The 23,967-nt window shown below is 35.7% G+C and overlaps 1 protein-coding gene across 1 annotated transcript in view; it reads right to left on the reverse strand.

The window, feature by feature from the left end:
* The window catches only part of LOC148955280 (rho GTPase-activating protein 1-like), a 164,550-nt gene that overhangs the window by 135,733 nt on the left and 4,850 nt on the right, over window positions 1-23,967 (reverse strand). The window contains exon 2 of the mRNA XM_089101316.1: window positions 4,722-4,823. Coding sequence (XP_088957442.1) covers window positions 4,722-4,823 — 102 coding nt within the window. The remainder of the gene's footprint in view (window positions 1-4,721; window positions 4,824-23,967) is intronic.

The following is a 23,967-nucleotide window of genomic DNA, read 5'->3' on the forward strand; positions in this document are numbered from 1 at the left end:
ATTGCCAACATTACTGCTGCTACTGCGACAATTTATGACTGAAACTGCGACAATCTGCTACTGCTTGCATATATGACTCTTTCAGACTACGAATACTTGCGATTAAGACTGATTACGATTCTAGCTACTACCAACTGCAACTCCAACTACTTTCTACGGTGACTACTTGGAACTGTGATTGCGGCTACACGAGACTGCAATTACAATAATTACTTACATCTGCACCTACTTGCGACTGTGACTACTTGACAAAGTGACAGTGACTGCGATAACTTGTGGCTGACACTACGACTATTTAGTACTGCGACTACATGCGACTGTGACCACTAGTAACTGCAACTACTACTGCTGCTACTACCATAATTACTGCGAATACTTCTACTTCTACTAATACTACAGCAACTGCTGCTAATACAGCAACTACAAGTACTACAGCCACTACAACTACAACTACCACTAATACTGCTACTATTACCACTAATACTACTACTGCTACTACTACTAAGCCAAATCAAAAGAGTTTAAGTGGATCCACCTTGTCAAAGTGGTGCAGATGCAATATCTCACGAATAGAATAGAGTATTAAGTTGAAAATTTCATGGAAAGTTAAGGAAGATATAAAATTAAATCAAAGCAAACTATGTGTAACCAGATTGTCAAAAGCTGCACATTATCCCATAAATGACTATGGGTATTACCTTGAAACTTTTGGGTATGTTTTAGAAATGTAAAATAAATCAAAAGACATTATATGCAAGCTCTTCTGTCTAAAGGGCTTACCTGCGATATCCCAGGAACGGCTAAGGGTATTTAGTTAAAACTGTCAGGGCATGTCGAGTGGACAATGGAACTAGATTAAAATAAACTATGTGCATCCAAAGTTATCAATCAGCTAAAATCAGCTTCAAAATTGTTGCAAAATTTTGTCCAGCATAAAAATAATTAGCTAAAATCTGGATTCTTGAAAGGGAAAAACCTATAACTTTAAAATATTCTTTTTTTTAACCAATTAAAAAGACTATGTGTATTAAAAACGAACAGAAGTTAATTACAAAAAATTTTTTCATATAAGATATTTTTCAAAGAAAAGTAGAGAGCTACACTAAACCAAAAATGAACATAAATTCAAGTAATTTTCTAAGCGTAAAATGACCATAAATCACAGTCAGTAAACGAAAGAAACCCAAATCGAGCAGAAATTACAATAAAATAACCAAATCAAACTTAAAATGAGCAGGAAATACCACAAAGAGGAGTAGGGGTAACGCCCCTTGTGCCTTCTAAAGACCAGAACGCACTATGGACTTCACTGAAAATAAAATAAGTTTTAAACGTTTTCACTTTTACAACTTTCATAAAGAAACTTTCAGGAAAGAAAATCAGCACATATTAAACTGTCAATCCACATTCATCTGTTCTTTTTGGTAATCTTTGTTATTATGACAATTTTTTGATGTTATGAGAAATAAAAACAAACAGCTCAAAATAAAAATTATTTTCAGTAAATTGCAAATTACTTTCTTTTTCTTTAGAAGGCACAAGGGGCGTTAGCCCTACTTCTCTTTGTGGTAGTTTCTGCTGGTTTTGAGTTTAACTTAGTTATTTATTGTAATTTCTGCTCGCTTTGAGTTTCATTCATTAATTGATAAGAATTTATGGCCGTTTTATGCTTAAAAAACTACTTGATTTTATTTTTGTTTATCCTCGGTTTAATTCAGCTCTCTAGTTTCTTAGAAAAAGGTTTTTATGAAAAACAAGTGTTTTTAATACACAAAAAGTCGCCCTTAATAGAGATTAACAAAAACAAGTTTTTTTCAACAGGAAATAAGGAGAAATATTAAAAGTTAAAACGAATATATTTAGTTCGCTATATGAGGGGGGCAGACCCTTCCCCAGTCCTTGCTATTTACCCAAGTCATAAAGCTCTTTAAAAATAATTATCATTCAGATCCAACGGCCCTTGTGTTTCAGGAGTCATTGTTGAAAAATTGGGACATAAAGTCAAACAAGCGTAAATTGCGATTGATAAGGAAGGACGGTGCAACCCCCCTCATACGCGGAATAGTTCCTGTTCGTTTTAAGTTTTAATATTAGCCTACTCCTTACTTTCAGTAGAAGAAACTTTTTTTTCATTTCTGACCGGTTCTGCTAACTTAAAAAGGGCACCAGAACTTCCAATTTCCTTTCGAATAAGGATTTTCTCCATCTTCTATGAACATTGGTTCGAAATAATCACCCCTGGGAAAAAGACAACAACAAATAAACACGCATCCGTGACCTTCCTTCTAACAAAAAATACAAAAGTTCACAATTTTGTAGGTAGGAATTTGAAACCTCTAAAGTATGGTTCTCTGACATGCTGAATCTAATGCTGTGATTTTCATTAAGACCTCTTGACTTTCTGGGGTGTTTCCCCCTTTTTTCGAAAATCAGGCAAATTTTCTCAGGCTCTTGGCTGCTACGGGTAACGTTAAATTTAATTAATTTTACATATTCGGAATCACCATAAAAAGTAAATTCTTTTGATGCATTATTTATTATCCAAATTCCTTTTTTTAAGAGTTTCGGTTACTATTGGACTGAGTCGCTCCTTACTTACAGTTTGTTACCACAAACTGTTTGGTACCGGAGAAATATCTAAGCCCCATTTATAATGAACTTAGTAATTTCGATCCTTCATTTAATTTTTATTCACAAACTTCTATTTCATTACAATTATCTGATAATACTATACATGGTAAGTGATTAGCGTTCCACAAAGCTTTACATTAAATGATCTACCCTGTTTGAATAGACATTCAATGCCTGGTGCTTTTACTCAGTTACCCATTGACCGATTCTTCGAGAAGGCTTCTTTTCATTTAGTATTTGTTTTGTTTTACTTTGTTCTGAGGACTTTCGTTTGTACTTTTTATTTATTATTTCTTTTTCTGCACTAACGACGGTTGATTGGAGTTCCGGACTGAAATATCTGAATATCATTCTTTTTTCATTGGCAGGAGCTATCATCGTTTTTTCTTCGTTACAAATTTTTTCATTAAACGTGTTAAAGGATTTTTACTTCAGCAATAAAGCAGCCTAAAAGGTACTCTGCCAATAGAAGCAGACAAGTCTAACAATTCAAGGAAAATCCAGCTTAAACCTGAATGGACCATAACTTTAATTGCTTATAAAAATCTTTATCTTAGATTCGTGACTAGTACACGGTCAGGAAGTAGTCAGAAGTAGAGTGCGTACATTTCATCCTTCAGAATCTTCTAAAAAAGACACTTAATCACCACAAATAGGAGGATGATAAAAACAATTTCAGTAGGGCAGCTTAAATGACGCCATTTTCTCGTCAAAAATCTTCTCACTCTTTGGCTCAAATACAAAAACAACGCTATGAGAACTAGACGACGTTTTAAAAAAAAACATTAAAAGCACATGTAATGACAAATACAGTCGCAAAGTTAGACGGCAAAGTCCTGGAAGTTACTTCAGAATCGCGAAAAAAACAAGGTTTCAAACCATTTTAGCATGGTAATCTTTTCTAAAAAATGTCATCTAAATCCTCAAGTTTCTTCAAGTGCGGGACATCATTCAAAAATTAATAGTGCCGAAGAGCGACAACCGCTTTCTCTTTTAAATAGTGGCCCCAATATTGTTTTCGAACGCTATGGTAGCAATTATCAAACCATTAATACTTACAAGTGTAGTTACATTGTAAGCTCAAACATTAAATTTATAAATTAGGCAATTGATTCAAAATATTTGGTTATTTTTATTCATAAGAATTTGAAAGCTTTTTGGGAAATTATTGTTAAAATCCTGTAAAGACATTGCTGTACCATCCAAAAAAAGTATTATTTCCCCAAATGTTTAGTTAAAATCCTATATTCTTCGGTTATTCACTCTCATTTATTTTAATTCATCTCTGTTTGGGCATCGAATTTTTCGACTTTTTTCAAATCTTTAAACACCTTTAAAACGAATTTACTAAGTAATTTTGATCTTCGTTTAACTAAAATTTAAACTAAGTTTTCTAAAAATTGTGCTATGAATGTGAAACGACTCCTGGATTTCCGCAATTGCCAAGTGTTGCTTTCAATATTTGAATGGGATGCAATCAAGTCATTTTTCCGATTTTCTCGTTCCGAATCCTGAGTTTTGCGACTATAATACAACTCACAAAAATAGTCTAGCTCCACAGTTTCATAGTACCGTGAAGTAGGATCTGGTTTTTTGTTCAAAGCATCTGGGTCCAGGGGTCTGGAACACTATGCCAGATAGTGTTAGGAAATTTCCGAACAGAAATATTGCCAATCTAACTTAAAAAGATTTACCTCAGTATTAAGGATTAGTTTTTATGACCAGTATAATTTTAATTGGGAAGGGGGGTCTACTTCTAGATAATTCCTAGCTTTGTCTAATTATGTGCGGTTTTTGTCCTTTTCTCGTTATCTTTCTGCGTTTTTAGCATGTATGCTTGCTAACTAATTATATTAAAAATATAAAAAAAGAAATTGGAAACAGCAAAATTTCCGTTTGTAAAAGCTGCATTTTTTATCAGAACTATTTAAATATATGCGAAAACAACTGACATTCAAGAACCACTAGAAGGTTTTCCCTGATAGTTTCCACGATTTATTTAACAAAATAAATTTTAGAATTATTTTTTTTTCTTAGTCAGGACTTTTATTTTATATAATAATATCAAATAGTAGTATTGAGGAAAGAACCTTCTGCAACATTTTCTGCTTGCCATTCTGAATCATCGAATTCTAAATTTGGTTCGTGGTCCAATAATCCTGACAGACTTGGGTAGGTTTCTTCACTAGGACCTAAAAGAAAGGCAAACATTGAAAGAGCAACTAAATTTTTTGCTCTTTACCTTAAAAATAGCTGTTTGTACAGCAGCCATCAGAAGAGATATTAGAATTATTTTATATGAACTTGAGCTGCATTTGTGCGAAACTGCTTTTGAAGGCGGGATACTACAGCGAAATTGTTTAAAAGTCAGCTTAGTCAGATTTTCTCGTTTTCTTCAAAATTGAATACAATATAATCGAGGTGTCTATGGCAATCTTTGCAAACTTTTAATATTTTGAATCTACAAGGAAAATATGCAAGCTTCTTCTGATTTTTTTTTTTATCTCTTATTCTAATTCATCTAATCCCTAAACCATTGATGTCATCTGAAGGATTTTCACCGGCAGTGTTGCAGCAGTAATGCATCTTTCAGTTGGTGCTCTAAATCGATAATTAAGTCATAGAACCGGGGTTAAATGTTAAGTATTAAGGATAATTCATATTGCGATATGACTTTTCTAAATCAAAACACACAAAGCATATTTTACAAAATCCTTTTTGATTTTCACCATGTTTGGTGCCTAATGATAATATACTATTGTATATTTGATATTAAACTCCGAAGGGCCATGGCCACAAAAAAAAAACATATAAATACAATGAACAACATACAAATCCAGTTAGGATTCAATTTAAACTTTTGGCCAAAACGATTAAAGCACAGAAAACCATTAAAAACACTAGGCTAATACAAACAAACAAAGCCATCACATAACACCCTCAGGATAGTTTATACCCACATGAATAAACCGTGCCAGATTCTTAATACTAATAAAATACCCATTCCCCAGCAATTTTTCCACCTAAGGCTCATCCACCTCATTCACTCCAAAAATGTCCTTTTCTCTCCGTTTCTGACCGTTAACGCTTCACTCCTCCACAGAAAATGCAATGAATTTTCCTTCTACTCTTCACACATCAGGGAACTGCAAGGACCACTCTTTATTCTGACCCTTCTCAAATATCTTCTTCTTCCCCCAAGTGGCATAAAATTACCTCTATAAGAATTTGCCCACTTAATATCCTGCCTAGAGGAGGAGTCCAGCTTTAAAATATACCTCCTCTCCCCATTCCTCTTTTAACCTAGAATACAAACGAAAAAAATATTAGATGTTCTGATCTGGCACCCCCACTTCTGAATTTCCTGATTGACAAAAATAGAATAGACCTGTTTGGACACCTCTCCCACTTGCCTATCCCTACCATACCCTCTATTCCATTTACCCAACACTCCACATGAATCCAAAACTGCCTTAATCTGTCCCATCCACGAAAATCTTCTTCCGTCTAACATAGATTCCACCAATTACTCCTTACTTTCAGTTGAAAAAACTGCTTCCGTCACTAACCTATGCTTTTCCATGCATTCCCCTCTTTCCCAATACTTAACCATTTTTACTGGCCTTCTACTTCTTAATGACAAATTTCCCAAATCACGTTTAATAACTAAGCTATTAAACCTCTCACTTAAAACATACCATTGTTCTATAATACTTTAATTGTAATCGTTTTAATATAACACCCTTATCGAACCCCCAAACTTCTGCTCTATACTCCATTACCGACCTAATCTTGGTCTCTAAAAACCGATTCTGTAATTTAATATCTCAAAGACATAGAAGTAATTAAACTCATCCACAAAAGATAAATTTTCCATTTCTAACCGAAACTCCTCTTTCTCCCCCCTCTCAGTTCCCCCAAGAACTAAAACCGCTGATTTGCTAACATTAGGTGTTGACTTTTTCTCTCGTAGATATCCGTCTAAAATGTCCGAAAGCCTTTGTTGGTTTTTTGCTAAATCAGCCAATAGGACAATGTCATCAGTAAACTTTAGAGTAAAAAACCGCGACAAACTAAGCTGTACCACTGACATCTTGATTTACTAAAACTTACCCTCTAAATCGGTGGTTCTCAAACTTATTTAGACACTGTACCCCTTTTTACCCACAATGCATTTCATGTACCCCTTCTCAGTTACCAGAACTAAGTAAACTATAGCTAAAATATAAACAAAATTGCCAGTCCTGGAGTTAAAGGTTGTTTTATTTTTTTTTTTTTGTTTACCGGCCACGTAACCCCTAAAAATTGCTGCGTACCCCCAAGGGGCAAGAGCACCACAGTTTGAGAACCTCTGCTACAAATCATTCAGATACAGTGAAAACAATCTTGGGGAAACCGTGCACCCCTGCTTTATTCCAAGTCTACTCACCACAACTCTAGAGACAGATTTCCAAACCCTTCCTACCATCTTAACTAACAAATAAGGATGAACTAATATTTCTACAAAACGTGTTGGAAGGCCTATATCCAATAAACTCCGTGTTAATAAATCCCTTCTAACCTCATCACAAACTCCCCTAAGATCTAGATACGAGGCTAATTTTGCAAATTAGATATTCAAGCCCCAACATGTTAAGCACATAGCCTATTTCAAAAACTGTATATACTTTGGAACTGGTTCAAAATCAGAATCAACCAATATATTTCAATTTGTTCGGCACTGTTCTGTTCAGCACTACTACTATTCAATCTGTTCAGCAAAAATGTTCAGCACAACTACAACTAACAACTTACTGAAGCACTAAGCTGCCTGGGGCCAGCACATCTACGCATGCTTCTCCTCCACTCATGCCTCTTCAAAAATTCACTCTTTATTCCCACCCACAGAGTTCCAATTAGCTTAAATCTTTTCTTATAAGCTCTCCCACCCGTGCAAGGGCACTTTTCGGTTTGAACCATGATGGATGGGCAAAAAGTCGGCTTTTCGGCAATCCATCATCCTTCATCTATAAAACACGACCTATCCATCTTACTACTTCTTTTGTTATAGCACTAGAAAGGAATGGCGTCAGTGGGGGGGGGAATTCTTTGCCCTCTCCCCCCTATTTTGAAAAACAGCCATTTTCGGTATTTTCGTTAAAGATGCCTTGTTTGGTGTTATTATTTAAAAAAAAAAAACACAAAACCGACTACTGGATTTTGTAAAATAGATTTTGGCTCCCCCTTACCCTAATTTCCGTGAATTGACACAACGGCTAAAAATGGGATTAAGTCACATTTTTTTCTCAAGTTTGATGTTTGTTATACATTCACTCAAACGAGTGCTTAAAGCTATCTTTAAGACCATTCCTGAGGAAAACATCAAGTATTAGGTTCCAGTCATTTGAGGAATATTTCAGAGTCATATGTGACCATCCAATGTCCTAATTTCAATTTATTTGAGACGTATCTTCCTATTCTTTCAAGGTTAAAAAAACAATAATAACAAAAATTTACCTTAGCTATTCGACTTTTTACGTCTTTGCTGCACTTACCATCTTTACAAATAACAGTAAAAAGGGGAGCGAAGCTATCCACTTGGTAAACATTTTCCTTAATATAACATTACCTTTCAACTCTCATTGATCATCATCATAATATCGACCTTCACCTTTCATCACTTTATCCTTTATCCTCCTTCTGTTTAAGCAACTTAGTTTTCTTAATATTAATTTTAAACCTAATCTTGCATCCTGAATACCTAGAACATCTAAAAATTTATTCATTTTGCTACCAGTTTTATCTAGGACACTCAAATCATCTCTTGATTTTAGTCTAGGAGGGTTGAGCCTTCTCATTTGATACCATGTCCCCAAATAGCCTATGTTGCGTTAATTAGGACAAAGCAATCAAATCAACCCATATAAATGGGGCAAGAGACAACCCTGCTTAACTCCAAACAACATCTTAAACTAACTAACCTCTCTTTATACTATTAAATAAAAAAAAAACAAGTTTTTTAAACTGAAAGTAAGGAGCGACATTAAAACTTAAAACGAACAGAAATTATTCCGTATATGAAAGGGGCTGTCCGCTCCTCAACGCCTCGCTCTTTACTCTAAAGTTTTTTATTGTTTTAAAAAATAAATTTGTGAGAAAGAGTCAAACTTTAGCGTAAAGAGCGAGGCGTTGAGGACGGGACAGCCCCTTTCATATACGGAATAATTTCTGTTCGTTTTAAGTTTTAATGTCGCTCCTTACTTTCAGTTTAAAAAACTTGTTTTTTTATTTAATTTCTGATCGTTTTTTAGTTAATGCAGCTTTTATTTTGGCTCGCCGTCATTGAATAAGTAAACAAAATTTGCATAAAAATTTTACTTTTCTTTTGCTAAATGGCTGTCTCTAAATTTGGTTATGACGTAATTTACAAATTAACTTACGTAACGAACTTCTATATTCGTATATTTTTCTTCTGGCAAAAAATACAAAGTTGCAGATTTTTGTAGATATGAGCTTGAAACCTATGTTATAAGGTTTTCTGATACGCTGAATCTGACGGTGTGATTTTCATTAAAATTGTTTCACTTTTAGGGGATGTTTCCCCCCTCTTTAAAAAATCAGGTAAGTTTTCTCAGGTTCGTAGCCTTTGATGAGTAATACTAAACTTAACAAAATTTATATATTTAGAATCAGCATTATAAGCCCATTCTTTTGATACATTTATTGACATCAAAGTTCCGTTTTTAAAAGTTTCGCTTACTATTGAGCTGTATCGCTTGTTTTTTTTTATTGTTTTTTTTTATTACGTATATGTTATTACGTATATGATGGGGTTATCCCCTTAGTCAATACCACGCTCTTTACGTTAAAAGTTAAAAATGTTTTTAATGCACACACCCCTGAATCACAAAGGCCGTTTAATTAGAATAGATAGCTCTTTTGAAAGCACTAAAAAAACTGCAGCGTAAAGAACGAGGTTTTGAATTGGGGAAGAATCTCCGCATATAATTGATAATTTCTGCTGGTTTCAATCTTTGATATTGCCCCTTACTTTCAGTTGATAAAATTTGCTTTTTTAATTTAATTTCTGATCGTTTTTTAAGTAATGCTTGGAAATCCGGCACTCCATTTATAAAAGTTTCACCTATCCCAACGAAACATCCTCCACGGAAAGATTTTCCCAAGTGACCCCCTCCTCCAGCCCCCGCCCCCCCACCAAAAAAAAATCTTCCTGAAAATGTCTCTATACTTCCCAAAAACCAATACAATATGTAAGCAATGGGCAAAGTTCATAACTTGCAGCCCTTCCCCTGGGAACTGTGGGAGATTAAGTCATCTTAAAAGACATATTTATTAGATTTTCGACTATGCTGAACAAAATGGCTATCTCAAAATTTTAATTGGGTGACTTTGAGAAAAAAATTAGCGTGGGAGGGGGCCTAGTTGCCCTCCATTTTTTTTGGTCACTTAAAAAGGGCACTAGAACTTTTAATTTCCGTTCCAATGAACCCTCTTACGATATTCTAGGACCACTGGGTCAGTACGATTACCCCTGGGGAAAAAAAACAAAAAAAAAACAAATAAACACGCACCCGTGATCTTTCTTCTGGCAAAAAAAGCAAAATTCCACATTTTTGTAGATAGGAGCTTGAAACCTCTTCAGTATGGTTTCTTATACGCTGAATATGATGGTGTGAATTTCATTAATGTTCTATAACTTTTAGGGAGTCTTTCCCCCTTTTTTTGAAAATCAGCCAAATTTTCTCAGGCGCGTAACTTTTGATGGGTAAGATCAAATTTGATGAAACTTATATACTTGAAATCAGAATTAAAATCTGATTCTTTTGATGTATCTATTGGTACCAAAATTCTGGTTTTTAGAGTTTCAATTACCGTTGAACCGGATCGCTCCTTACTTACAGTTCGTTACCACGAACTGTTTGATAACAACGGCAGAATTATTGTTTTAAATGCCACTAAACAATTTAACATGTTTTTCCGGTATACCATACAAGCAGTTGGAAGACCCAAAGACAATCAGAGGGCTTGACCTAAGTGTGGTGTTGAAAGGATATCATTCTGAAAACCAGGATGTACATAATGTCTTTTGATTGAGTTCATCGTCCTTATCAAAATTCCCTGAAAATTCAAACTTAATATCCTAGCTGTTCTTTAAATGTTTCAGAGACGTTCTTTCGACAACCTGGATGCAAATAGTGTCTTACAATTTATTTCAATGTCTTCCTCAGCATTCTCTTGAAATCATGTCTAGTTCTCTTACCATTCCTGAGATATTACTTACATCATTTTGACAACCTGGATACACATAGCATCTTTTGATTTGGTTTAGCATCACCCTCAACATCCCATTGAAGTTTCAACTAAATATCATTAGCCTTTCCTAAGACATTGCAGACAAACACTTTTCATAATTGGGAGGCACATAGTGTATTTTGTTTAAGTTCCACATCCCCCTCAACATTCTCTAAAAGTTTCATCTGAATACCTTTAACTGCTGCTGAAAAATTGCAGACATGCCGTTTTCACAACCTTAATACACCAATTGTCTTTTGATTTAGTTCAAAATCCGTTTGCAGTCCCTGAAAGTTTCTACTTAATGTTCATAGCCGTTCTTGAGATCAATCTACATACTCCCAGATACATCCTTTTGACAATCTGGATGCACTTAGTTTCTTTTCATTTAGTGCATCCCCCCCCCCAACATTCTCTGAAAAGTTTAACTTAATACCATTAGCAGTTCTTGGGATATTAAAGATATGCACTTTTAAGCACCCAGGTCCAGATACAGTCTTTTGATTTAGTTCAACATCCCTTGCAACATTCCTCTTCAACTTAATAACCAGTTTTCAACTTAATAACCTTAGCCATCTCTCAGATATTGCAGATAAGGCCTTTTTAAAACCTGGATGCACTTATACTCTTTTGATTTAGTTCAATAGTAGTAGTAGTTGCAGTTGCAGCCAGTAATAAAAGTAACAATAAAAGTCAAATCAAGGTAGTAGTTGTAGTTGTCGCAGTCGCTGGAAGTTGTAGCAATAGGAGTCACTAATATCGGAAGTAGCAGACGCAAATAGTCAAAGTAGCAAGTAGTCTCTATCGGAGCCACAAGTAAATAATCAAATAAATATGCATTGTCAGTTTAATATACATATGCTGATATTTATTCCTTAAAATCTTAATTAATTTTCGATTTCTTAAAGTTATAAAAGTAAGAACATTTAAGATTTTTTTTTTCAGTAAAGTACAAATTATATTCTTGCTTTTAGAAAGCATAGGGATTTTGGACCTTACTCAGATTAATACCTGCTCGTTTTGAATTTGACTCAGTTATTTATTTTAATTTTTGTTCGTTTTGGGTTTCATTTATTTATTGATACTGATTTGTGGCATTTGTATGCTTGGTAGATTATTTGATTCTGTTTTTGTTCATTTTTGCTTTAAACGAGTTCTTTACTTTTTTTTTGAAGAGGATTTTTTCTTGGAAGAGTTTTTTTTAATTAATTTATGTTTGTTTTTCATTGACATAGTTTTTTTCAGGGAAAAAGAAAATAATAGTTTAAATCTTTCCGGTTTTCCTTTAAGAATTTAGTTTGGCCTGCTATATATATGCTGGAGAAACTTTTTCAGAAATTTTTAACAAAGTAAACTCTTTTGAAAATAATGACACAAATAGTAGTGTTTAATTTAGTCATATACATCCTCTAGTTGACCTGATAAACAAAAGTTAATACCCTTCCAAAAAAATTATACCTATGCTCTTTGAGCCTGGATACAATCACACTCTTTTGAGTTAGTAAAATTTTAAGAGCAGAAGTACTAATAGAAGTAGCTCCGAAAATTGGAACTAAATACCCTCAGTCGTCCTTGGTATATTGTTGAGATGTCTTATTGGCAACCAGTAACAGTGTATTTTGATTTAATTTTACAGCAACATTTAATTTTTAAGCATAATGGGCAAATTACATAACTGAGGCGGGTTGACTTGCCCAATAACCTTAGAGATATAGTTACTTGACCACTCAGCTCTCCTGGACAAAATGACTGTCTTAAAATTTTGATTGGAAGTGTTTGGAAAATTATGAGCTAAAGAGGAGGGCTGATTGCCCTCCAATCATCTTTGACTTTTAAAAGGCTACTAGAACTTTTAATTTTCGATCAAATTAGCTCCTTTAAAATATCAATGATATTACTAGCTATGATAGAGCATCGCTGCCTATGTCCTTATATGCCCTATACTACTTATATGTCCTTTTAATACCTGCATGCATGTAGGTTTTCCGTTTAATTGAAACCCCTCTTAAAGGTTCCCTAAAAGTTTCAACTTAATGCCATTAGCGTCGTTAATTACAGTAACCATAGAAGCAGTATTAAATCAATACACACAGTGTCTTCCGGCTAGCTCAAAATCCACAACCTATGAAGGTATGAAGGTGATGAAGGTGAAATTTTCAGAGAATATTTCTGTTGTATGGATGATAACCTGCCGTCCGTATGCAGGTTGTCAAAAGGGCATATCAGTAATATCTTAGGGACAGTTTCATGTGTGAAATTAAGACCTACAACGCTTGTTGTGGGGGATGTTGAACTAACCAAAAGACAACGTTTGCATCTTAATACTAATGCTTCTACTCCTACAACTACTGCCACTGTTACTATTACTACTGCTACTAAAGCTAAGACTACTACAATTAACTGTACTCCTACTGCTGCTACTATATTTACTGGTGCTACTACTACAACTACTAAACCTAAGGGTATTAAGGCGAAAATTTTGGGGGATATTGTAACTGTATTGAAATGAATCGAAGCGCAGTATGCCCATATAGGTTGTCAAGAGGACGTATCAGCAATGCTTCAGGATCGGTTGATGGTATTAAGTTAAAAATCTCATTGTATGTTGAACGGAATGTTGAAAAAAAAGGCGCTATTTGCATACTACTACTAATACTACTACTGCTACTACAACTATTGCTACGCATAATTACTGAACCTTTCAACAATACTGAAAAAATTGATGTCTTTAAACTTTGTTTAGACATTTGTTATGGGAAATGATGGGCGTGGGAGGGGTCTCTCAAATCACATTAAAAAATCTTTTGATGTACCTACTAATATAAAATTTTATTTTTTACAGTTTTGGTTACTACTGAGCTGAGTTGCTCTTTCACATACAGTTTGTTACCACAAACTGTTTGATTTCTAAAAACAAATTTAGCAGAAAGCAAAATTATTTAGAAAGAATTTAGCCCTTATGAAAAATTCTAGATAAGGGTCTTTTGCCATCCTGAAAAACAGTTGCATTAGAAGCATGAACCTTTCATAGATGAATTCAGAGCCTAAATTACACCCTTGGAAGAAGTTTTCAAGCTAATATCTCTACTGCTTCTCAATTTCTAAGGCTTAAAAACTTGAATAGAAGACAAGTCGTAATCATGGAGAAAAAAGGTTGTGTTTAATAAAACTCTTTTGATGACCTCTTCTGAACTAAAGGTGATCCTGTAAGAAGACTACTTCTGAGAAGTAAACACTACAATACCAAAAGAGTAATAAGATACCATTTTATTCTCCATTCAACAATCTTTCAAAAGATAATGGTTACTAACATGACAACTGTGCCCTATCCTCTTGTCCTTAATGGGCCACCTAAGCTATATAGACATTGAAATAATTTATTTCTAGTGACATCGTGCGGAAGGGGCAAGGGACAGTTACCCCCCCCCCCCAATAATTTGAAGAAAAAATTAGTATACAGCCCATACCCCTTAAATTTCCGAATATGGACCCCTCTTGCCCCCCCCCCTCCCCAATAAAAATGATGGAGCTATGCCCCTGCTTATTTCAAATTGTCTTGCTCTTCAACCTTTCATTGTGTTACAATAGCACAAATTACTTCCATACCTAATTTGCCTACATCAGAGGTAATTATTGAAAGAAAATTCTACTACAAATATAACAACCAAACCAATCGGAAAAAATTTGGGAGTTCTATTTTATGGAGTATTGACAAGTTTCAGAAATGGAAGAAATTCCAGATAAAACAGGAATCAGGCACACAACAATCTGCAACTTCTGCATCATTTTTCAATCTGATTGCCATTTCCATAATTTTTTAGGTCACCAAAACTTTTGACCCACAAGAAGTGTTTTTGTGATGAAGTGGAACTTGACACGGTATTTTTTTTTTCTTTGATCACTTAGCTCAGTAGAATATCAGTCACACTATTGCATCTTTTTACACTCTTTTTGAATTGTATAATTGATTCATTTGCGAATTCTATTATGAGCCCTTAAAGGGACCTTTAAAGTAACAACTTATTCTTTATTATTTGCCGGTAAAAAAAAAGTTACCAAATATTCTAAAAAGTACTTTTAAACAATCATAAATACTTAACAGTCAATAACATAAGTATATTGCTTCACTTAACTCCTCCCCTCTGATTATGGACGCCCATAGGCTGAATTCTAGGGGGGCGCTTACCTGGTTTAATCGGCACTTCAAATGGTGTATAATAGAAACCTCAAAACAAAATATCACAGGCAGCACAATAGCACTGCCTAAGTAAAGTGCGATGTGGGCACAATATATTATTGATTTTTATTCTTTTAGACCAGGGCATTTCTTATAGAAAGAAATGTCATAGAAACTTCAAAAAGAGCTCAGGGAGGGCAACCCCCCCCCTACGTCAATTATTTTCCTAAACACATCCAATCAAAATTTTTAGAGACATTTTGCTCAGCGTAGTTAAAGGTCCTTAAATTATGACTTTGAGGATGACAACCCCCAGACACGCAATCCTCAGGGCAAGAGTTGGAAGTTAAGCCCTGGGGGGATACAAGTTTTTTTTTATAGAAAGGTTGGTCGTATAAACCTCGGGGGGGGGGGCTCATTTGATTGGTAATCAGAAGTTCTACTGGACTTTTTAATAGTCAAAAGTGATTGGAAGTCACCCCCCTCTACACCAATCATTTCCCCAAACACATCCAATCAGAATTTTCGCGATATTCATTTTGTTCAGCGTAGTTGAAAGGTCCAGAAATTATGTCTTTGAGGATGAACCCCCCATAGCCCTCAAGGCAATGGTTGTAAATTACGCCCTGGGGGCGTATAAGATTTTTATAGAAATGGTGGTTGCATAAATTTCGAAGAGGGCTCATTGGATTGTTAATCAGATGTTATAGTGCTCTTTTTAAGAGTCAAAGTGATCAGAGGGCAAATCCCCCCCCCCCCGACACACACACACGTCATATTTTCCCGAAAGGCATCTGATAGAAATTTTAAGAAAGCAATTTGTTGTCGTAGAACGGGTCTCATTCGGTTGGAAATTGAAAGGGCTAGTGCCTTCATTAATAGTAAAAAGTGATTGGAGGGCAGCCATCCTCCCCACGCCCATCATTTCCCCAAACACTCCCAATCAAAATTTCAACATAGTTATCTTGTTTGACGTAGTTTAAAAGTCCAGAAATTATGCCTTTGAAGATGAGACTAAGCATGGGCCCTGTTTCTGTTCTGTTTTCAAAGTACCTGTTCCTGTTCTGTTCATGCAAAAGAAAACAGAAACAGATGACCTGTTTTTTTAATTGCCTGTTCTGTTCTGTTTCTGTTTTTACAATAGCTATTTCGTCCTGTTTCTGTTTTTTTCTACCTGTTTTTCTTCTGTTTCTGATTTTATTTAAGTGATACGAGAATGAGATATTTGAGAATTTCAAACATACAAGATGGTTTTTTAAATCACAAATTGAAATTGTGAAGAAGTGTGGTTACGCCTCATAGAATTTTCAGAATTGAACCCTAAGTAAAATGATGGAACTCAGTGTGAGTGTGTCAAACATATCAAATAGTGCTTCTAGATTGTTTTAGCTAGGGAGAATTAGGGACTAGGAGTCAGACGAGAGTAGGTATTCGTGTAAATGTTAGGACGATAAAGGGGCAGTTTAGTTCCACTAAAACAACTTATTTCTTACTGTACATCATTCAGTCAATTGAGCAGCAAAGTTGCACAGATACTGTCCAGGAGAAGCAGGATATAAACAAATCACTTATTACTGTATATCCTGGTTCTATTGGTAGGGCCTCTGCATCCTACATTACATGGGAAGTAATTTACACCTTCAGATGGAAGAACTTAAATTTAACTGTTTTTATGGAATTTATGCTGCTAAATAACAGTGACTTGCTGTGATTACCATACTGACCAATACATGATAAATACTGATTATTAAATGCAAATTTTCTTAAATGCTTAGTCAGAGAGGAATATAAAAGCATTGAATTCTTGTCCAGAAGAAAATTATATTTTTGCTAGCAAATCTTTATTGCATCAACATAACAAGATAGCCAAATATACTTTTTCTCATGTTACTACAACCATCTCTAAACAAAATCAATAGAAACCCTTTCAAGGAAACAAGAGATAAAAAAAATTAACACTAAGCGGTATAAAATTTTTTGTATCTTTCTCAAATACCCATTATAGAGAAGCAAATTCTCGTAAAAATTAGTATTGTGCTGCAAATGGTCTAAGCTCTTAGGAAACCGTAGAAGGGAACTGTTATTTTGCTTTTATTTGCCGACAACTTTTCTTGGCTTCTTGCGCCAACAAAACTGCTCAGGAGGCAATTGGCAATTTTCCCCTTAGTTACGCCAGTGAGGCGAAAGAGGTCAGATATTTCGGTAGAGGTGCAATTTTGAAAATGGTAGGCTACTGGAAGGTGCTTCTAATTTTTGTAAAAAAAAAAAAAAAAATCCTAAAATCAACGTTTGTTTTAAGAAAAGCATGATGTCATCTTCTGATGACGACTTGGATGTTCCAAGTAAAACTTCTAAGCTTTTCTAAGCTAAAACTAAGTCAGGCTGCTTCCTTGAAGAAAGCTCCCAATGGCAAAGCAAGTGACACAGAGAACCATGAATTAGTGAAATCTGGAATAAGATGAGCCGGTATACGACCATTTCTTGTTTCTTAGCAACCAAAACAAGCTGCTCTGCGGAAGCTCTGTTGCAAAACCCTGTTGAAGGACAAATTGCCACTTTCTGTGTTTGATAAGCCAGATATGAAACAGCTTATTTAAAATACAACTGGGGGCTTGAAAGCACCATCCTGGGGAACCATCCATCATCACATAAATATTGCTGCCAGAGAAAAAAAAGTTAAACAGAAGGCTGGTGAGAATGATTCAGACGACCTTTCTGTTGCTTTAAGCTTCTCTAAACTAAAACTAAGTAAGTCTTCTCTTAGTATCCTACGGGAAAAAAGAAGCAGAGAGTATCAGGTGCAGCTTCTGCAAAGTGTCTCTAAAGGCTAAGGGAGTCTCTGCCACGACATTTATATACAATCTTAGAAGGGAGTATATAATTGATGTGCACAAAAATAAAGTATATGCAGCTGGTACAGCAAATAATAAACCCAAACCAAGTCAAAAAAATACATCAAGTCAGGCTGCTTCCTTGAAGAAAGCTCCCAATGGCAAAGCAAGTGACACAGAGAACCATGAATTAGTGAAATCTGGAATAAGATGAGCCGGTATACGACCATTTCTTGTTTCTTAGCAACCAAAACAAGCTGCTCTGCGGAAGTTCTGCTGTAAAACACTGTTTAAGGACAAATTGCTACTTTTTGTGTTTGATAAGCCAGGTATGAAACAGATTGTGAAAAATACAACAGGGGGATTGAAAGCACCATCCTGGGGAACCATCCATCGTCACATAAATGTTGCTGCCAGAAAAAAAAAAGTTAAACAGAAGGCTGGTGAAAATGATTCAGACGGCCTTTCTGTTGCTTTTTCTGAAAACTCTGCAGATGAAGATACTTTTGCTGAAGAATCTGATAAAAATTGCAGTGTCTGAAGTGTCTGATAAAAAGTGCAGTGTCTGAAGAATGCAGTGTCTATGGAAGAGTGTGGCGAAAGTAATGGAGAAGAATAGTGGGGAGCTGAGAGTCTGTCAGAAAACAAGTTTGTAGTACAGGCTATCGCTGACATGTTACACTTGCTAAAACAGTTATAAAACTTCAATTTTTTTTTTGAAAACTAAAAGTTTCCACTGTCCCACATGGTAACTTTAAAAGATGTTGTAAAGAGAGTGGCCTTCGTTCTCATATGTCTCCTTGACATGAAAGTGCTATGCATTTTACATTTGGCGAATGCAACGATTCTATTAGTATTCTACGGCTTATGTCTAATAGATGGACTGTACTATAAGCTGCTATTACCGTACTTTCTACCATGCACAATACCACTGTAATGGTAAGTGCTTCTTCATATCCAACTGGCAGTCGAGCACAAATAGTCTTAGAAGGGCTTGAACTCTTTTTAATACTAGAGCCGTGACAGCCTCATTATCGCACCCCTCAAAGAATTCATAGTCGTGGAGTTAAAAAGGTATTTTATGACAAGCCTTCATTTTGAAATTAATTTTTCCAAAAGGCAACTTATCTGGATCCTTCATCATTTTAAAGGTTGTCACTTGGGTTGTTCTCTGGTCCCACGATCTTTGACACCATTACTGTAGGATACATTAAGTACAGTGCAGAAACTGCAAGAGAGCCCACCCCAGCTCATCTTTGTTCTGCTAAAATCCTTGAGGCTATGGTAGAGTCTGGTGAGGAAAGCTGGTTCCAGGCGAGTCTGTCTTTCAGAGTGACATAGAGCTTTCCGGTAAACTGTTTCTTTCTTCATTAATTTGCATAAATACAGTAGTGCAAAATTATGTAAATCCGGGGAGGGGGAGGGAATTGCATTTTTCTTATATTAAACCTTTGAAATGCTTAGATTGAATATGAAAATCAAGCTTAAAACAAAAAAAAATATTTTCCTATTGAGGTATAAATGAAACTTAAAAGGAACAGAAATTAAATAGCATAAACAATCACTGCAAACAAACATACAATAGATATTAATGTAAATTAATAAATAAATATTAAAACGAGTACATCTTAAATTGAATATGTAAATCAAGAATGAAACGAACAAAAATCACTACAAACAAGAGTTTGGTTATTACCTCCTTCTCTCTCTGTAAAAGTCTAAAAACTACTGCGTCATTGGCGCTTTACTGAAAACCAATTTTATGACAAACATTTCCTTTTGTACTTAATATTGAAAATAAACATTAAAATTATATTAACATTTTGACCTGATGCTTTCAGCAATTCAGCAACAAAGCTTTCAGCAATTAATATCACTATACATCAAATATTCAGTTTAATTTATTAGCTCTTTTTAAAGTTGTTAAAGACGAATATAGTTTCACTACAAACAAGTTTTTGGATACTGCCTCCTTCCTTAACTGTAAATAAAAACCAAAAGCCTACTGCGTCATTGGCGCTTAACTGAAAACGAATTATATTACAAATATTTTCTTTTTCAGTTCTTACAGCATTGAAAATAAAAATACAATTAGGGTAAAATAAATTCTTGAACTAGTCGATCTTTCAACAATTAATATCATTATACATCAAACATTCAATTTGACGTTGTTTATACTTTCCAAGACTGTTCAAGACGCATATAGTTTTCAGTAAAGCGCCCATGACGCAGTAGGTTTTAGACTTTTAAAGTGAGAAAAGGAGGTCATATCCAAACTCTTGTTTGTAGTGATTTTTGTTCGTTTCAAGCTTGATTTGCCTATTCAATTTAAGTTTCACTCGTTTTAAGGTTTTTGACTCTTAAAAAGTGAATTACAACTTTTAATTTCCAATCTAATGAGCCCTCTGGGAAGTTTATACGAGCATCCCTTCTATAACAACCATATATGCCCCCAGGGCATAACTTACAACGCCTACCCCCGGGCCCAGGGGGGCTGTGTCGACACTGGAGTTTTTGCTATGAGAACTTTCAACTATTTTTAGCTAAATATCTATCTCAAAATTTTTATCTGATGTATTTAGGGCATGGAGGGGCGGTGGCTAGTTGCCACCCGATCTCTTTTGACTCTTAAAAAGTGAACAAGAACTTTCAATTTCCAATCAAATGAGCCATCTCTGAAGTTTATACGAGCATCCCTTCCATAAGAACAATATATGCCCCTAGAACATTACTCATAATGCCTGCCTCCGGACCCTGGCGGGTTCTGTCGACACATGAATTTTTCTTATCTGACCTTAGAACTATTTTTAATGAGATGGCTATTTTAAAAATTTTATCAGAGGGGTTTGGAGAAAAAAGGGTGTGTGGGGGGGGGGGGCGAGAGGCCATCGGCTGTCTTTTTATTATTAAAAGTCTACCTAGAACTTTCAATGTAAAATCAAATGAATCCTTTCTGAAGTTTATACGAGCATCCCTTTCATAAGAACCATATATGCCCTCAGGAGAATACTTACAACGCCTATCCCCCGGGCAAGGGGGGAGCTTTTGTTATCTAATTTTTGAACAATTTCCAAAAAACTGGCTATCTCAAAATTTGTAGCGGATGTGTTCGAGGAAAAAAGGGCGTGGGGGGGATAGTTGCCCTTAACTATCTTGGCTCTTAAAAATTGAGCAAGAACTTTCAATTTCCAATCAAATGAGCCCCCTCAGGAGAGGGCTCAAATGAGCCCTCTATGAAGTTTATATGAGCATCCCTTTCATAATAACCATACGTGCCCTTAGGACATAACTTAGAACGCCTTCGCCTGGGCCCTGGGGGGTTGTATTGACACCTGATTTTTTCTTATCCAACCTTTGAAATATTTTTAACAAAATGTCTATCTCAAAATTTTCATCAGATGGGTTTGGAAAATAAGGCATGGGGGGGGATAGCTGCCCTCGGATCTCTTTTAACTATTAAAAAGTGAGCTCGAACTTTCAATTTCCAATCAAATGAGCCCTCTCTGAAGTTTAAACGAGTATCCCTTCATACGAACCATATATGCACCAGGGCATAACTTACACCGCCTGCCCCTGGGCCCTGGGGGGTTCTGACGACACCTGAGTTTTTGTTATCTGACTTTTGAGCAATTTTTAACTTAACGGCTATATCAGAATCTTCATTGGATGCATTTCGGGAAAAAGGGGTGTTGGGGGGCTGGTTGCCCTCCAATCTCTTTTGACTCTAAAAAACTGAACTAGAACTTTCAATTTCCAATCAAATGAGCCATCTCTGAAATTTTTATAAGCATCCCTTCAATAAGAACCATATATTCCCCCAGGGTATAACTTACCAACACCTGCCCTAGGGCCCTCGGGGGCTGTGTCGACCCCGGAGTTTTCGTTATATGGTCTTTCAACTATTTTTAGTTAAAAACTATGTGATAGTACTTATCAGATGGATTTGAGGAAAAAGAGCGTGGAGGGGGGAGGGCAAGGTGTCTTCCAGTTTTTTTTTACTCTTAAAAAGGGACCTGAATAGTACAATTTCAATTCAAATGAGCCCTCTTTAAAGTTTATACGAGCATCCCTTCCATAAGACCCATATATGCCCCCAGGGCATAACTTACAACGCCTGCCCTGAGCCCTGAGGGGTTGTGTCAAGGAATTTTTGTTATATGATGTTTGAAGTATTTTTAACAAAATGGCTATCTTAAAATTTTTATTGGATGTATTTGGGAAAAAAGGTTTTTTTTTGGGGGGGGGGGTGAATCTGGTTACCCTCCAATATCTTTTGATGCTTAAAAAGTGAACTAGAACTTTCAACTTCCAATCAAATGAACCATCTCTGAAGTTTATACAAGCATTTCTTCCATAAGAACCATATATGCCCCCAGGGCATAACTTACAATCCTTGCCCCTGGAGACCGTGGGGGGAGTGTCCTGCTCAAACATATAATTTTCAGAACTTTCAACTATGTTGAACAAAATGGCTATATCAAAATTTTGATTGGATGTGTTTGGGGAAATGGTGAGCATGGAAGGGGTGTCAGTTGCCTTAGAATCACTTTTGACTGTTAAAAAGGGAACTCGACATTTAAATTTCCAATCAAATGATCCCTTTCTGGAGTTTCTACAACAACGCTGTCTATACAAGACCTTATATGCCCCCAGGGCATAAATTAAAACCCTTGCCCTGAGGTCTGTGGGGGGTTGTCATCCTCAAAGGCCTAATTTCCAGAACTTAAGACTATGCTGAATAAAATAGCTATCTCAAAATTTTGATTGGATGTGTTGGGGAAAAGGTGGGTGTGAGAGGGGGATTAGTTGCTCTCCAATCACTTTCATCTATTAAAAAGGGCACAAGCCACTCCAATTTCCAATTGAATGAGCCCTTTTTTGAAGTTTCTACAACAACTTCTTTGATACAAAGTGCCCAGCTCTAAAGGAAAAAAATAACAAATAAAACATTGTGCCAACATTGTTCTTATATGCCCTCAGGCATAACTTAAAACCCTTGCCCTGAGGGTTGTGGGGGAGTGTCCTCCTCAAAAACAAATTTTCTATATGGAAATCAACAATGCTGAACAAAATGGCTATCTCAAAATTTTGATTGGATGTGTTTGGGGGAATGATGGGTGTGAGGGGGGGCTAGTTGCCCTCCAATAACTTTCGACTATTAAAAAGGGTACTAGAATTCTCGATTTCCAATCGAATGAGTCCCCTTTGAAGTTTCTACGACGATCCCTTCCATATGAAGTGCCTCTGGAAAAAAAAAAAAATAATAAATAATAGTAATAAAACATTAAAGCCGTATGGCCTTTACTATAGGCAATGCTACAGCGTTGCCTCTGATAAGCCAAAATTTATCATTTAGATTTTTTTTTCTTTAACGTTTAAATTTTCGAAAAACAGCTGTTTTTTGAACGAAAATGGCTGTTCTTTACCAAAAAAACAAACAGAAACAGGTCTTGTGTTTTTTTTGTTGACCTGTTCTGTTTCATTCAAGCCCTGTTTATATACTTTTTCTGTTTCTTCAGAAAAACAGAACAGTGCCCATGCTTATATGAGGCACCCCCCCACACACAGTTCTCAGGGCAAAGGTTGTAGGTTATGCCCCAAGGGCATATAAGGTTTTTACGGAAACGGTGGTTGTATAAACTTTGAAGGGGGACTCATTGCATTGAAAATCAGAAGTGTAAGTGCCATTTTTAAGAGTCAAGTTTATCGGAGGGCAGCTATACCCCCCCCCCCCTTGTCATATTTTCCCCAAATACATCCAATTGAAATTTTAAGATAGCCATTTGTTCAAAAATAGTTCAAAGATCTCATAATATGGCCTTTGGGGTTGACACAACCCCCAGAGTATGGGGTAAGGGTTGTAAGTTATGTCCCAGGGGCATGTAAGGTTTTTTATGAAAGGGTGGTCTTGTGAACTTTAGAGAAGTCTCATTTGATTAGAAAATGTATAGTTCTAGTTCCATTTAAAGTCAAGCTTGATGGACAGAAAATAGCCCCCTCCCCTTATATCCTCTTTTCCCCAAACACATTCAATCG

The sequence above is a fragment of the Artemia sp. Qi Xiang Cuo genome, chromosome 2 (assembly GCF_049724085.1).
Source record: "Artemia sp. Qi Xiang Cuo chromosome 2, ASM4972408v1, whole genome shotgun sequence".
NCBI classification, from domain to species: domain Eukaryota; kingdom Metazoa; phylum Arthropoda; class Branchiopoda; order Anostraca; family Artemiidae; genus Artemia; species Artemia sp. Qi Xiang Cuo.